The 15,073-nt window shown below is 40.5% G+C and overlaps 2 protein-coding genes across 2 annotated transcripts; both read right to left on the minus strand.

Moving 5' to 3' along the window:
• Nucleotides 1–2,649: 2,649 nt before the first annotated feature.
• Nucleotides 2,650–4,787, minus strand: CLUP02_08447 (uncharacterized protein; the record flags this gene model as incomplete). The annotated part of the gene is made up of 4 exons (XM_049287436.1): nucleotides 2,650–3,085; nucleotides 3,222–3,306; nucleotides 3,451–4,206; nucleotides 4,751–4,787. 4 exons carry the CDS (start codon nucleotides 4,785–4,787, stop codon nucleotides 2,650–2,652), a joined length of 1,314 nt encoding a protein of 437 aa, XP_049144579.1.
• A 742-nt stretch (nucleotides 4,788–5,529) lies between these two features.
• On the minus strand, nucleotides 5,530–7,349 carry CLUP02_08448 (uncharacterized protein; the record flags this gene model as incomplete). Its single annotated transcript, XM_049287437.1, has 5 exons — nucleotides 5,530–5,910; nucleotides 5,967–6,350; nucleotides 6,456–6,749; nucleotides 6,817–7,123; nucleotides 7,180–7,349. Coding segments are annotated over 5 exons (1,536 nt in total), but the record flags the coding sequence as incomplete, so codon positions are not given.
• Between the last annotated feature and the right edge of the window lie 7,724 nt (nucleotides 7,350–15,073).

Raw genomic sequence — 15,073 nt, forward strand, 5'->3', positions numbered from 1 at the left:
ATAATCTAATTTATTAGTATAGGGGGTAAGATCTTCCTTATTTTCTAAATTTTTTATAGGGGGTATATGCTTTAGGCCGCTACTTTAGCTACCGTCGCTAGGTTCTATACCCCCGGATCTACCCTTATATATAATAAGGAATTAGTTAAACCGACGAGGGCTAGTTTTACTATTTATTACCCTCGACTTTTTATACTATTCGTACGATTTAATACGCTCTTCTTCGGAGTAATTACTTAATTAATATCTATCCTTTTTATAAATATAGTATTACTTTTTTTATTACCCTACCCGTAAGTTAAATCTCTACTTATTCGACGAATCTAGGCCTCTTTATTAATAATTACCGTATCTAGCCTCTTTTCCTTTTTTATTATACGTTCGATCGACTTAATATTATTAATAAGGGCTGTCGTATACTTAGAGATAGGTTTAGCGTAGTATTTTTACTTTAATATTAAAGCTAGATCTTAGCCTTAAGTAGAGCGTCTCGTAGTTTTTAAATACTTAGTATAAAGTGATCTTTATTTTTAATATACGCTAGACTACGGTATAGAAATATCTAACTTTCCGCTCGTTTATCCCCTTATTTAGCTAGGTTTTCGCTAGCTTATTAATTCGATTAATAAGCTCTTTAAGGATCTCTACTCGCGATTTGCTTTTTATTATCCTAGCTATAGATATAAAAGAAATCGCTCGTAGCTTAAATAGGAGCTCTAAGTTCTTATTATAAGTCTCGAAGCGGCTTTAGATTGCGTTAATTATACTAAGAAAGTCGTTTCGATCGAGATTACGTACCCCTTCGTAATAGTAATTAAAGGCTTTATTTATAAGTACGATATTAATTACTAAATAGTACTAATATTCCCTAATTCTAACTTTTTTATAATAATCGTAAAATATCGTTAGGGTTTTTTATAAGACCTTATACTTCCCCCTAGAATATAATTTCTCTTTTAAAAAGATCTTTTTAAGGTCTATAAATTACTTCGTATTTATTATTAGATTTTTAGTATCTATATACGAACCCTACGTCGCTACGTACTATTAATAACTTCGGGTCGTCTACCTCCTTTCTTATTAGCCGATTAGCGCCGAATTTTATATTAATAGCGGTAACGAGTTATAGATCGAAATAAGTAGAATTATCGATTATCGTACTTTTAGTACTATATTTTGCCCCGGTATATCTTTTTATAACGATAGATTTTTATTAATAATTATAGGGAGGAAATCTAGGTCGTTTACCCTTTTTCTAAATTCGTTAAAGCGATTATACGCTCTATCGACTTATACCTAGTTCTATAATACGAATTCCTTTTTTATAATTATCGCTACTAGTATTTTATATAGCTCTTATAATTATAATTACGCTAGTAATACCCCTCGCCTATAAAGGAATTTATTAACTACTTTTATAATTCTTAGGCTTACGTTTACGAACTATTCGTCTAGCTAGTAGCTAAGGTCGTCTATAATCTCGTAAAATAAGGGTTACCCCTATAGCCCCTTTTTTTTATAAACCTTAGTTAAATAGATTAATACTATGTTAATTTGCTCGCCGTTAAGCTAATCCGCGATTCTATATATCCACGTCCCCTAATAGTCCGGTTTAATATTTACTTATTTATAAGGGATTAGGATTTTATTTAGGATCGGGTTTTGTCCTCTTTTTTTTTATTTTAACTCGCTAAGGGGCTTACTCTAGTTTATACCCGTATTAGCGGTTACTAGCGTATTTAATTTTAATAAGGATATATTTAATCTGCGCACGGGTCGTAGTAAATCCGTGCTTTTACTACTTAATAAATTTATTAGGGTCTAGGAGATTCCCGCTTCCTCTTACCGTCTTATTATTATTCTTATTTTTACTATTTCTAACGATTATTACTACCCTTTTAAATCGCTAGCTATCGTACTTATTAAGATCCTCCTTTTCGTTTAATAAAAAAGGGTAGGTTTTAATAGTTCTTTTTAATAATAGTAGTAATAGACGTTTATATTATTATAAGAAGATATAGTGATTAGTCTCGGGATTTTTATTAGTTATTAATTTCCGCTATCCCGTATACTTCTAGCCTCCTAAGCCTCGTGCTCTCTATAATCTCTAAATAGCTTTTTTAGTTAATTTCTAATCGCGGGCTAGCTACGGAAAAGTCGTTTAATAAAAAAGCTACTCGGGGCGACGGTAAAAGGCTAGTTACTTAAGTAGTTCCGTTAATTAACGTAGTTTAACGTAGTAAACGTCGACCTTTTATAAGTAGTAAAGGGCTATAATTACTTAATTCCGTACGGTATTTAAGAATTGCCTCCTTTTTTATTTACTTCCGTAAGGTTAATTAGTACGAATTTCTTATCTTATATAGTATTAAGAGGTCGTCTCTTTTACGTAATAAGATACCTTACCGATCTATAATAGTAAAGTTTAATTACTAATTAATATTAGTATCCCTATTATAAAGTAGTTAGTTTAAACCGTAGTTAACGAAGAGATTAATTAAACTATATAAATATCTGCGTAGTAAGTATAAAAAGGAGGTTCTAACCGTAGGTTAGGCTAGCTATAATAATCGTAAATAGGGCCCCCAATTAGCCCCTGCGCAGTCGGCTGTATGCCGCGGTCGAATTGGACTTCCAATCCGACACTCTCTAAAGAAGAACAGCTTCCCGCTTGGGACGGAAAGCTTGATACCTGAGTAGCCCTGCCAACCCCTTTCGCCCGTTCCAAATCTCCATTGTTTCTAATTGGAGCATATTCTTAGCTGCTGCCGCCGCTGCCAGTAGTAGGGCTTCAATCTCGTTTGAGTCTTCATGAGGCGTGAGTACTTTTGCAGTGAGAGCAAGCGATTTCAGGATCGGCCACGCCCAGTCGAGACGGATCTCGAAGAAGTGGCTGGCGTCTGCGATGTAGGATGCTGCAAGATGTTCGAGGCCGAGGCTGGTGAGCGCGATCATCTGGCCGATATCTCGGATAGGCTTGCGAAGGGCGTGTGTTCCGACATCTTCTCCCCCGAGGAATTCGCGTCTTCGCATATTGGCTGGGTACTGTTGGTTGCAGTTCTCGAAGATGACGAGTCGTTTGAGGCTGTGGTTGGAACGTCGGATAGAGTGTAAATGTTGGTATCCCTATTACAGGGTAGTTGGTTCGAACCGTAGTTGACGAAGAGATCAATTGAACTATATGAATATCTGCGTAGTAGGTGTAAAAAGGAGGTTCCAACCGTAGGTTGGGCTGGCTACGATAATCGTAAATAGGGCCCCCAATTGGCCCCTGCGCAGTCGGCTGTATGCCGCGGTCGAATTGGACTTCCAATCCGACAGTAAAAGAATTCGGTAATCCAAAGCACGGGGAAATTGATAATTATTAATACATGGTCACTGAACCTCGCAAATCAAAGAGAGCAACAACGTTAAGAGTTCACTGGGGAGAGTTGTGCAGTAATAACTCACATTTGTCTGTTAAATTCTGCGTCGGATTATCCCATCCCCTCCACGGATCGTAGTGGACTTCTTGGACTCTGGGAAGCCGGGAAAACATGTGTGCCAGTGACTCTGGTTTCCACCTCCGGCGGCTCTGTTGTCGGAGAAGTAGACTGGTCACGGCTAGAACTAATGGAAGCTTGTCCCACCACTCGAGCTCTTCATCGTCACTGTCGAACGGACCCTGCTCCATAATCAGATGGAATAGTTTCCTAAGGCCCCATGGAGGTGAGACGAGGTGTCGAGAGCCATGTGACCGGCCATGATCAGGGTGGTGATAGTCTCGATTTACCATCGCCTTCTCGACAGTATGATCATCTGGTATATCCAAAGGAGTATCGGGGGAAAAGGTCAGATATGGGAACCAATGTTCCGAGTCGCTGAGTGAGTGTATACTAATATCGAGTGTCAAATCGCCGTGAGGTTCCCATTTACTGAGAATCGAGAAAAGGTTTTGGAATGACGCAGTGATGGGACATTTATCTGTGCCACTGATCGCAAATGCCTCTTCAAACTCATCTGAAATCGTTCTTCCAGGCGAAAGGGCGCACGTGGTGCAGTCCCACTCGTCGAGTTCCAAGCAGAACCAGATGTAGCAGATGAGAGTTCGGCTTCTTTGGACCATGTCACGAAAATTGGCAAGGCGTGACGGTGTGAGTCGGATTCGAGCAAAGTTGTGTCGCTCGATGTCTGTTTGCCATTCTTGAGACACCGTGGCCAGGGGAGCTAGTGGGCAATCATCCTGCATCACTTTTTGTAAGATAAGAAGTCGAATTTCTCTGGGCAGGTTATCCCATCTTATATCCAATTGCTTCTTGTCGACTGGTGAAGAAGACATGGTGTGGAAGACCAAGATTTTGGTTATTTCGGCGACGAAGAGATCGATGTGAGAACATAAATCTTCCTGCATGGGCGTATACGACTATCGTGGAATGAAAGGCCAGATATGTGGAATATCCGTAAACAGGTCAGGTTTGTTGTGATAGTGCTTGTGTGGTTGGAATAGGTAAGAGACTTTCGATCTGGACGCTGCATGCGGGGTGGCCATGTAAGGTGAGCCTTTGAGCTATCAATCCGATTTGACTTTTCTCATCTCGAGACCATGAAGGTTGGTCTTCTAGCACACTCTGGGTGGCCGAGGCTGCCGCTGTACCGGCCTGGCTCGCGGTCGTTCCAGATCCCAGTTTCATTCATGGCCAAACCTCTTCACAGGGCCTCCCGTAATGATGTTCTTGAGTTCCCGCACTTTGCGGATGCTCTTTCCACTTACCATACATAGCGTCGGCGAAAAGCTCGAGGTTGAACATGATGTCGCAGACAAGATGGCTAAATACAGTGCGTGCTTGTATTGCCAATTATCGTCTGCTTGTGTTTGTATTTGTGCCAAGAGCCTAGAGTATTCGGCGAAGCATACATCAAGGAGATCGGACCAAGAGCGACAACGGCAGAAGGGGAAGCAGTAGTGGCAATAGAGACAGTAGTTATAGTCATCCTAGCATTAGCAAAATGTTCCGAGACCTTTTTATACTTTTCTCTAAGCAAAATAAAGTACTCACAGTCCCCTTTAATTATACGCTCAGCGGATTAAAAAAAAGTCAATTAATTTTCTAAGTAAGGGTTACCGATTCCCTAAATTTCACATCGCATCACCACCTCCACGACAAGGCCACGACGATTCATTTACCTAAAAATGAAATGCAAAAACATACAACACCAGGTATTCGCTGGTCGTCACCGACCCAACTACTAATCCGGCCCTCATTGGCTTATCTATGGGAGAGCGGACGGGATCCCGAGTTTTCCAATGGGTATGGTCGTATGTGCTAGATCCAGGTTGTGAGACTGCTAATATTCGAAGAGTCCAACGGATGCCATCGATGGTAATGGTGATCACGGCTGGCCCTCCCTGCTATCCTCGTCGAGAGCCTCGAGAAACAGCTACGGTTTCTAGAGATTTGAAATCTGTGGGTGCCAGGATCCACAACCGGCCCAAGCCTTCGGCGTCGATGGCTGAGCTCACCTTCTCCGAACTTCCTCCAGGTGAAAGACTCATGGGAACCGGAGAGCACCATCATCGTCGAGGTCGTTGAAGTCCACATTCTCGAGGCCAACAAACGAGTCTTCGTTGTCTAGAAAACTCATATCAAGCCAATCCATTGGGTTCAGAGAGGTGACGTCAACAGCCCGTGACCAGTCGGTCATGAAACTGTCTGGAGTCTCGTAAGAAGTGTAATTTTGCCTTCTCTGCGTGTCGTTGCTGGTCTCTCCATCTAGCTCGGAAACCAGTATTTGAGAGAAACCGGAGTAGAGACTAGCTATAGATGTAGCTGGAAGCGACTGCGCTTTCTCTTCAAGCCATGTAGAGATGGCCCGGATCTGGGATGCCGCAGCTCCGTGATCTACAGAAGATAGACTTCCTCGACTCAAAGCCTAGAGGTATAAGTCGGTGCTACAAGGATAGTGTACAATGGTATTACATAACTTACTTGGGCAATCTCAGTCATGGCGTGGGCAACCATTACAAACTGGTTGTTGTGCCACCCCAATCCAATGTCGATGACTGTCTGATCATGTAAAACCAGATCTAGAAGTTGATGTGCGGTTTCAAACGCCTTGCTATCGACCGAGGCAATAGTCGAGGCTATTGCTCCCCCGAGTCTCTTTAACTCCCTTGCAGCCTGCGCGTTGAGAATCATGAGACTGTGTTTCATGTAGAAAGCTAGGATAGGCAACGTCGGTGTGGACGACCCGTCATTTTCGTAGCACCTGATTTTGCACGTTCGATCAAGAACATCATAGTTCTTTGCATGCCAATTCGAGATAGACGCAGTGGTCTTCTTCATACGCTCCAACTGCTTTAAGGACTCCAGCTGTTCGACTCAACTATCAGCCTTGTGACATGGTGTGTTGACACAGACACTGGATGAAAGAGAGAGATAGGAGAGATAGCAATAGCAAGAGATATCTCTACTCACCAACTGAACCCTAATCTCAATGATACCACTAATCATACGATCAAGAGATGTTGTCATCGACTTTCGCCACCACTGACATGGACAAGGCGAGAGCTCTTTCCAAGCCACAATCGGGGAGCGGCCCATGACGATACCGAAGCTCTTGTCAGCTATGAACACGTATAGCCAGGTTCTTTCAAGATTGCGTGAGAATCGCTCTCTCATCTCAACAGTGTCGTCGGGGGCCAAAGCTTTGACAAGCTCAACAATAGTGGAGGGCTTGTTGATTCCGAGTTCTTTGGCAAGTTGTACAGCCTGCGGAATAAGAGTGATGAAGTCAGCACATGATGGTCTCCTTGGGATTCGTTCTTTGTGATCTCACATGACTAATATGAAGCCAATGGGGATCATCCCCCTGTCTCTGGTACGTTGGTGCCCAATACTTCATTGCTAGGATTGCTTGAATCGTCTCTAGTGATCTCACTGGCACCGCGATAGACCACGCGAGATTCGCTTCTGCCAGGGAGAGTAGAGTTGGGTACAGGATTCTATCCCGTGGACGTGTCGAAATAGCACATCCCAGAGCGCAAATGACGGAAAAGAGGGTAAAGGATGCGTGACGGACGTATTTGGGGGTATGTAGATCTGGGTCTAGAAGCCCTATATGCGGATTGCGCGTCTGGAAGAACCTAGAGGTGAGGCTTCTCGGTAAGTATATCATCAAGACGGGTTCTGTCATACGCACAGGTGAAAGTACAATGAGACATCGTTTTGGTCCGCCAGGCGCGCAGTTACAGGGTCGCAAGCGGTGGTCTCCAACTTCAGTGTGCTGTTGATCGACTGAGAAGCCAGGACTTGCCAATCCGTATCATGCGTCAGACGAGGTGCTAGGCAATAATGAGTCAGTGTTAGTATCCCTATTACAGGGTAGTTGGTTCGAACCGTAGTTAACGAAGAGATTAATTAAACTATCTAGATATCTACGTAGGTATAAAAAAGAGGTTCTAACCGTAGGTTAGGCTAGCTACGATAATCGTAAATAGGGCCCCTAATTAGCCCCTGCGTAGTCGGCTATATACCGCGGTCGAATTAGACTTCTAATCTGACACTAACTTTCTCTTTCTTTTATCGATTTAACCGTTACGGTTAGAAGTATAATTCGACCTCGGGCCCGTTTACTAAGTCGTCTCTTTTTTCCCCTTTTCTCTATTCTTTTTATATAACCCATCCCTTTATTTATATAATAACTTTTCCGCTACCTACGAATTACTCTAATCCCTTATTTAGTACTACTTTTATAAAAGCGTTTACGAGGTTATTTTTATTATTAATCTAACGAATCTCGAGTATCTCGCGCCTTTTATATAATTACCTAAGGGCTATAATATCGATTATAAGCCTCTTTTCCTTCGTCGTTCCTAATTTAACGAGGTATTCGTATAGCAAATAGGAATTAATATAAATAACCGTTAGAATAGGTAAAAAGCTAATTCGATCGGTAATCTTCTTTAGCGTTATTAAAATTGCGTAAGAGAGGTTAACGCCGTTAACTATACTATAGACCTCTAACGCTAATATACTTCTCGTTACCCGCTTACTTTTAATTAACGAGTAGTGGATTATATTACCGTATATAGTAAATTCGCTCTCGCCTATACTCTCGTTAGCTAGGATAATAATATACCCTAATTACGAAGTAAGGTCGTTATTATTCGTAAATAACTTATTAACGAAGACGTAGAGCTTACTAGTCGTAAAGTTAATTAGGTAGTAAATAAGACCTTGATCGAGATTCGTTTATTACTACTTAAGCCGCTTATTAAGTACCTCGACGTCTTATTTAGTTAGATCTATAGCCTACGCTACCCTAGCGCAGTTAAAAGTTACCTTAGGCTAATAAATACTCGCAATATATACCCCTCGCGCAAGCTTAGCCTTATACTACTTCTTAATATTAATTACGTTCGGGTCGACGAGGTTAATTTTCTCGCCCTACCCCTTTTACTAAAAAACGACGGTTTCCCCTTCGATTATAAGAATCCTACCGTTAAATACTAGGGGGGTATTTGTTATAAGGACCTCTTTTAGCTTCGCTACGAAGCCCGCTTTCTAGAGCTCCTTATCCTCCTTTTTTATAAAGTTAATATCGGATAGGCCTAATATATCGTCAGTCTATATTCCGACGATCCTAAATTAGTTACTTTCGTACTCCGCGACTAGTAGGCACGGGTCGTACGTAGAGGTAACTATTAATAGTTAATTAATATGAACATCGTAGTAGGTAGCCTATTAATAGGTGCCCGATTCTACGAGCCTATATAGTAGCTTAAGCACTTTAATAATCGTGCTTTCTAGGTACTTACTAGCTATTTCCTTCGGTAAATAGGCTAGGATTTTCCTTATAAGCCCTGTGGCCGATTAAGTATATACCTAGGTAATATCACGGCTCTAAATCTCGTATCCCTTTTTCCGTAGCGATACTATTAGTGCTATTATTAATCGTTAGCTATAGCGCTATATAGTAGGTAATTATATAAGTAGCGTCGCCTTTTTAACGTCGCCGTACCCCTAAATTACGTATCTAGACTTCTCGTACGGTTGGGGTGTTCCTTTTCCTTTAATTTTACGAACTATTCGCGATTTAAATATATAGAGGTTTATATACTTTTCTAAATCGTAAAGGATAAATTAATAAACCCCTCGATCGCGCAAAGTGTCTATTTTAATAAGATCTAATCCTTTATACGGCTTTCTAATAGTTATAATTACGCCTTCCTTACGTAGTTTAATTACTAGCTCGAAATCGGCTTTCTCTTTTACTATATAAAAGGTATTAATTACTTCGTCGCTAGTAATAAATTACCGCGTTAGTACTTACTATCGTAGTCTCCCGCGACGTATTAATACCCTTTTAGCAATTTCCTCTTCCTCGTCGTCTATTAGTACTATTACGACGATTTTATTAAGGATAATTTCCTATGCCTCTACCGCGGGTTATATAGCTTCCCCTAGCTCTTTTTCTTTTTATAAGCTAGAAATCACCTCGATAGGATCTATATAATATAGTCTAACTATTATAATTAATACCTCGAGTAGCTAGTCGCAATCTCTCGCGACTACGCAAGAACGCTCGTTAACGGAAATCAATTTATATAGCCCAGCCTATTATTAAGTAATTTCGCGCTATACTCGTATATCCGAATTTAGAGGTATATCTAAATTAACCCCTATATCGGGCCTATTGCGCGTAGTAATTACCTTATTAACTTACCTTCTTATGCTTACCTCGCGCAGTACCCGTATTACTTTTTTAACTACTTAAGCTCGCTAGCTTACGTTTAGTAATAGTAGCGAGGCTAAGGTCGTTCTTAGATATACTCTAAATACTAAAAGCGTCGGTATGAGCCCGTTAGGCCCTATGGTATCGTTATAGTATTTAAGTGCCGTCTAGAGGTATTCGTCGTCGTTAAAATCGGGATTTTCCTCTTTAATAATTTTAAACGCTCTTTTTAACTACTAGTGCGCCCTTTTTACTTTTTTAATATTATAATGCGCTTCGACGGGTACGATTTTTAATTATATACCGTAGGCCGTTATATTTTTTTTAAATTCTATTAACTTAAAACTAATACTAGCGTCGGTTTTAATACTATCTAGCGGTCCCTAGTATATATCGATCTAGCTTTTTCGTAGAGCTACCTATATTATTTTTACTTATAGATCCCGTAGGAATTACCCTACTTAGAATAATATAGCCTCGTCGATTATATATAGGACCGGTCGACTATTTAAGTAGAAGATATTAATAACGATCTCCTAATTAAAGTTGAGCTTATTACGCAATTTAAATTTAAATCTGCGTAGGCTCTGCGTATTTATTTAGTATTAGTAATATACTTTCGTTAACTACTCTAGCGCCCCTATTTCGATATTATTATTACCTAAATACTTTAAGAGGTTATATAGCCTCGCGACCGACGGGTAGCTAAATCTTTAGTATAGTCGTCTAAGCTTACTTTCCGTTAGGTAATTAATCGACTTCGTATCGTTAGTAAGCTTTATAAACGCGTGCCCCTATTATCGTTCGACTATTTCGAAGTGCTTGCGGCTAGAGATTCTATTCCTCGTATTATTAAATATAATACTTAGTCGATCTATATCTTTTAGATATAGGAGAAATGGGGTATTAACGGGTAGGATATAAAAAGTTATCGTTCCGAAGTACGTCTCTACTTCTACCGTACCTAGGGCGACGATTTCCTTGCCTAGGCTAAAGCTAATCCTTATAATGCCCGCTATTAACGTATTAAGCGTTACTAGCGCGATTTTCTATAGCGCCTAGAATTGCCCTTTTCTTCTTATTAACTATTATAATACCCTAGTGTCTAGGATAATCCTATGGAAATTATCTAGGCCGTACCTTTCGTTCGCGTAGAATGCTTATACGAGCTTAGTATTTAAGTAATCTAGGTAATATAAAAAGGACCCCTTTAGCTACCCCTAGAATTACTCAGTACCCTATCTCTTTTCTTTAAATATTAAGAGAGTAGAATTCTACGCTATTAGATTCGTCCTTTCGCCCACCTCTATATCCGTTATCTAAGGGACCTTCCTTTACTATCCGTAAATAAAAGCCTACTTATTAAGGGCTTCTACTACTTTTTATTCGTTTAGCCTCGTATATCCTCCCAAGGCTAACGGGGCGAAGAAAGAGTAGTTAATATCGTCGATTTCGTCGTAATCTAATTCGTTAGTATAGGGGGTAAGATCTTCCTTATTTTCTAAATCTCCTATAGGGTGCGGGTGCTTTAGGCTACTAAATTAGCTACTTTCGCTAGGTTCCGTGCCCCTAGATCTGCCCTCATATATAACGAGGAATTAGTTAAATCGATAAGGGCTAGTTTTGCTATTTACTACCCTTAATTTTCTATATTATTTGTATAATTTAGTACGCTCTTTTTTAGAGTAGTTACTTAACTAATATCTATCCTTTTTATAAATAAAACACTGCTTCTTCCGTTACCCTACTCGCGAGTTAAATCTCTGCCTATTTAACGAATCTAGGATTCCCTACTAGCGATTACCGTATTTAGCTTCCTTTCCTTTTTTATTATACGTTTAGTCGACCTAATGCTACTAATAAGGGCCGTCGTACGCCTAGAAGTAGGTTTAGTATAGCATTCTCGCCTTAATATTAAAACTAGATCTTAGCCTCGAGCAGAGCGTCTCGTAGTCTTCGGGTACTTAATATAGAGTTATTTTCGCCTCTAGAACGCGCTAAACTACGGTATAGAGATATCCGACTTTCCGCTCGTTAGTCCCCTTATTTAGCTAGGTTTTCGCTAGCTTATTAATTCGATTAATAAGCTCTTTGAGGATTTTTACTCGCGATTTGCCCTCTATTATCCTAGCTATAGATATAAAAGAAATCGCTCGTAGCTTAGATAGGAGCTCTAAGTTCTTATTATAGGTCTCGAAGCGGCTTCGGATTACGTTAATTATACTAAAAAAGTCGTTTCGATCGAGATTACGTACCGCTTCGTAATAATAATTAGAGGCTTTGCTTACGAGTACGATATTAACTACCGAATAGTACTAGTATTCCCTAATTCCGACTTTTTCGTAATAATCGTAAAATATCGTTAGGGTTTCTTATAAGACCTTATACTTCCCCCCAGAGTATAATTTCTTTTTTAAGAAGATCTTTTTAAGGTTTATAAACTACCTTGTATTTATTGCTAGATTTTCGGTATTTATATGCGATCCCTACGTTGCTACGTATTATTAATAACTTCGAGTAGTCTACTTCTTTTCTTACTAACTAATTAGTACCGAATTTCGTATTAGTAGCGGCGACGAGCTATGGATCGAAATAGGCAGAATTGTTAATTATCGTACTTCTAGTACTATATTTTGCCTCTATATATCCTTTTATAACGATAGATTGCCGTTAGTAATTATAAGAAGGAAATCTAGGTCGTTTACCCTTTTTCTAAATTCGTTAAAGCGATTATACGCTCTATCGACTTATGCCTAGGTCTATATTACGAATTCCTCTTCTATAATCGTTACTACTAGGATTTCGTAAGGTTCTCGCGATTATAATTGCGCTAGTAGTACCCCTCGTTTATAAAGGAATCTATTAACCGCTTTTGCGATTCCTAGGCTTGCGCTTACGAACTATTCGTCTAGCTAATAACTAAGGTCGTCTGCGATCTCGTAAAATAGGGGTTACCCCTATAGCCCCTTTTTCTTATAAACCTTAGTTAAATAGATTAATACTATATCAATTTACTCGCCGTTAGGCTAATCCGCGATTCTATATATCCACGTCCCCTAATAGTCCGGGTTAATATTTACCTACTTATAAGGGATTAGGATTCTATTTAGGATCGGGTTTCGTCCTCTTCTTTTTTACCCTAACTCGCTAAGGGTCGTGCTCTAGCTTATGCCCGTATTAGCGGTTACTAGCGTATTTAATCTTAATAAGGATATATTTAATCCGCGCGCTAGTTATAGTAAATCCGTGCTTTCGCTACTTAACGAATTTATTAGGGTCTAGGAGATTCCCGCTTCCTCTCGCCGTCTCGCTACTACTCTCGTTTTTACTATTTTTAGTAATTACTACTACCCTTCTAGATCGCTAGCTATCGTACCTACTAAGATCCTCCTTTTTATTTAATATAAAAAGGTAGGTTCTAGTAATTCCTTTTAATAATAGTAGCGGCAGACGTTTATATTACCGTAATAAAATATAGTAATTAATCTCGGGATCTTTACTAGTTACCGATTTCTCGAAATTAGTAATTTTACGCCGTAAGCTAGTATAAAAAAAAGCCCTTTAGCGGCCCTCTAGAGGATTCTTTTTTTTTCCCCTTAGATCCTCGTCTTTTTAGCCTTTTCTTAGGCTAATAATAACTCTAGCAGGAGGTTGCAGGACTACTTTGGGGTGGCCGCTTTCTTCCTAGGTTAATCTCCGAGATCCGTAATACTCTTAACTCGATACTATTAGGACCTCTAAATCCCCTCCTCTCTTATTAAACCGTCCCTTATACTATATTCCTAAGTAATACCCGGGGGGTAGTTAAGGGAGCTACGAAGAGGTTATCTAGATCGCGGGCTTAAGGGCGTACCCGTAAGATCCCTATAGTAATAGACTTTTCCGTATACCGTAGATCTCTTAGTTTAATAACTCTTATAAGGTTACCTTCGTCGCTAAGTAAAAATGTTTACGTTTAGAGATCCCCTTTTTCGATCGCGTAGTGCTCTTTTATATTATATTATTAAGCCCGTTCGTTGCGCTAGTCGATTGGGCGGGTAATCGTTATATAGGGAATTCCTTTTACCGATTTAGCTAGTTAATTTCTGATTACGGGCCGGCTGTGGAAAAGTTATTTAGTAAAAAGGCTACTTAAGGCGATAGCGAAAAACTAGTTACTTAAGCGGTTCCGTTAATTAACGTAGTTTAACGTAGTAAACGTCGACCTCTCGTAGGTAGTAAAGGGCTACGATTACTTAATTCCGTGCGGTATTCGAGAATCGCCCCCTTTTTCGTCTACTTCCGTAAGGTTAATTAATACGAATCTCCTATCCTATACGGTATTAAGAGGTCGTCTCTTCTGCGTAGCGAGATACCTTACTAATCTGCGATAATAGAATTTAATTACTAATTAGTATTAGTATCCCTATTATAAGGTAGTTAGTTCGAACCGTAGTTAATAAAGAGATTAATTAAACTATCTAGATATCTGCGTAGGTGTAAAAAGGAGGTTCCAACCGTAGGTTGGGCTGGCTACGATAATCGTAAATAGGGCCCCCAATTGGCCCCTGCGCAGTCGGCTGTATGCCGCGGTCGAATTGGACTTCTAATCCGACAGTCAGTATACGACAGACTGTAAGAACAAACGTTCGAGCCGATGTCGGCTTACTGAAGTACTCTATCAGCCGTTTGTTTATCGAGCTCTCGTTGCCTCGTCGCCCAACTGCGTCGAGTGGCAGATGTGGCACGGCTGTTTCGACATTCTGGTTTGCAAAACTTGTTTCTTTCTTCGTAAAAGCAGCTGCCATGATATGAAGGGGAGACACAACGAAAATCTCCCTTTTCAGCTTTGAACACGGACACGGGGAACGAGTCAAGTCCGGCGGCCCATCACATTCTGACTCTTCACTTTGCTCGATAAGAGCAGGAACAGCATTTTCTTCTGTCCCTGGCGCATCCAAATGAGCTGGCACATTGTCTCTTAAACTTGAGAAAGAGTCTAGGGCTGACGATTCAGGATGTGTCTGAGCTCTAGATGAGTTGATTATAGCTGCGATCACTTGGTCCCGAACAGGACTCTCGTTGATGCGGTCCAACAGCTTTTGAACGGTGTCTGGCTTGCTGTTTCTCCGTCAGCCTCTTCATGAGACCGTTGAATGGCTACCTAGCAGTCTCACTCACTTTGTGCTTCCTTCCTTCCTACCTCGATTGGATTTGAGCGGGTAGCGGCAAGTGTTCCCCTGAATGGCGCATCGTGAGCTGCAAGCGACCTTAGTCTTGGATCACTTCGCTCATGGGCTTGGGTGTGTAGAGAGAGCTCACCAAGGAGTCTGCCGGTCGCACTTCTGTCTAGCTGCGCGGCACGTAAAGCAAGCAGTGC

This window comes from Colletotrichum lupini, chromosome 4 (assembly GCF_023278565.1).
Source record: "Colletotrichum lupini chromosome 4, complete sequence".
Taxonomy (NCBI): domain Eukaryota; kingdom Fungi; phylum Ascomycota; class Sordariomycetes; order Glomerellales; family Glomerellaceae; genus Colletotrichum; species Colletotrichum lupini.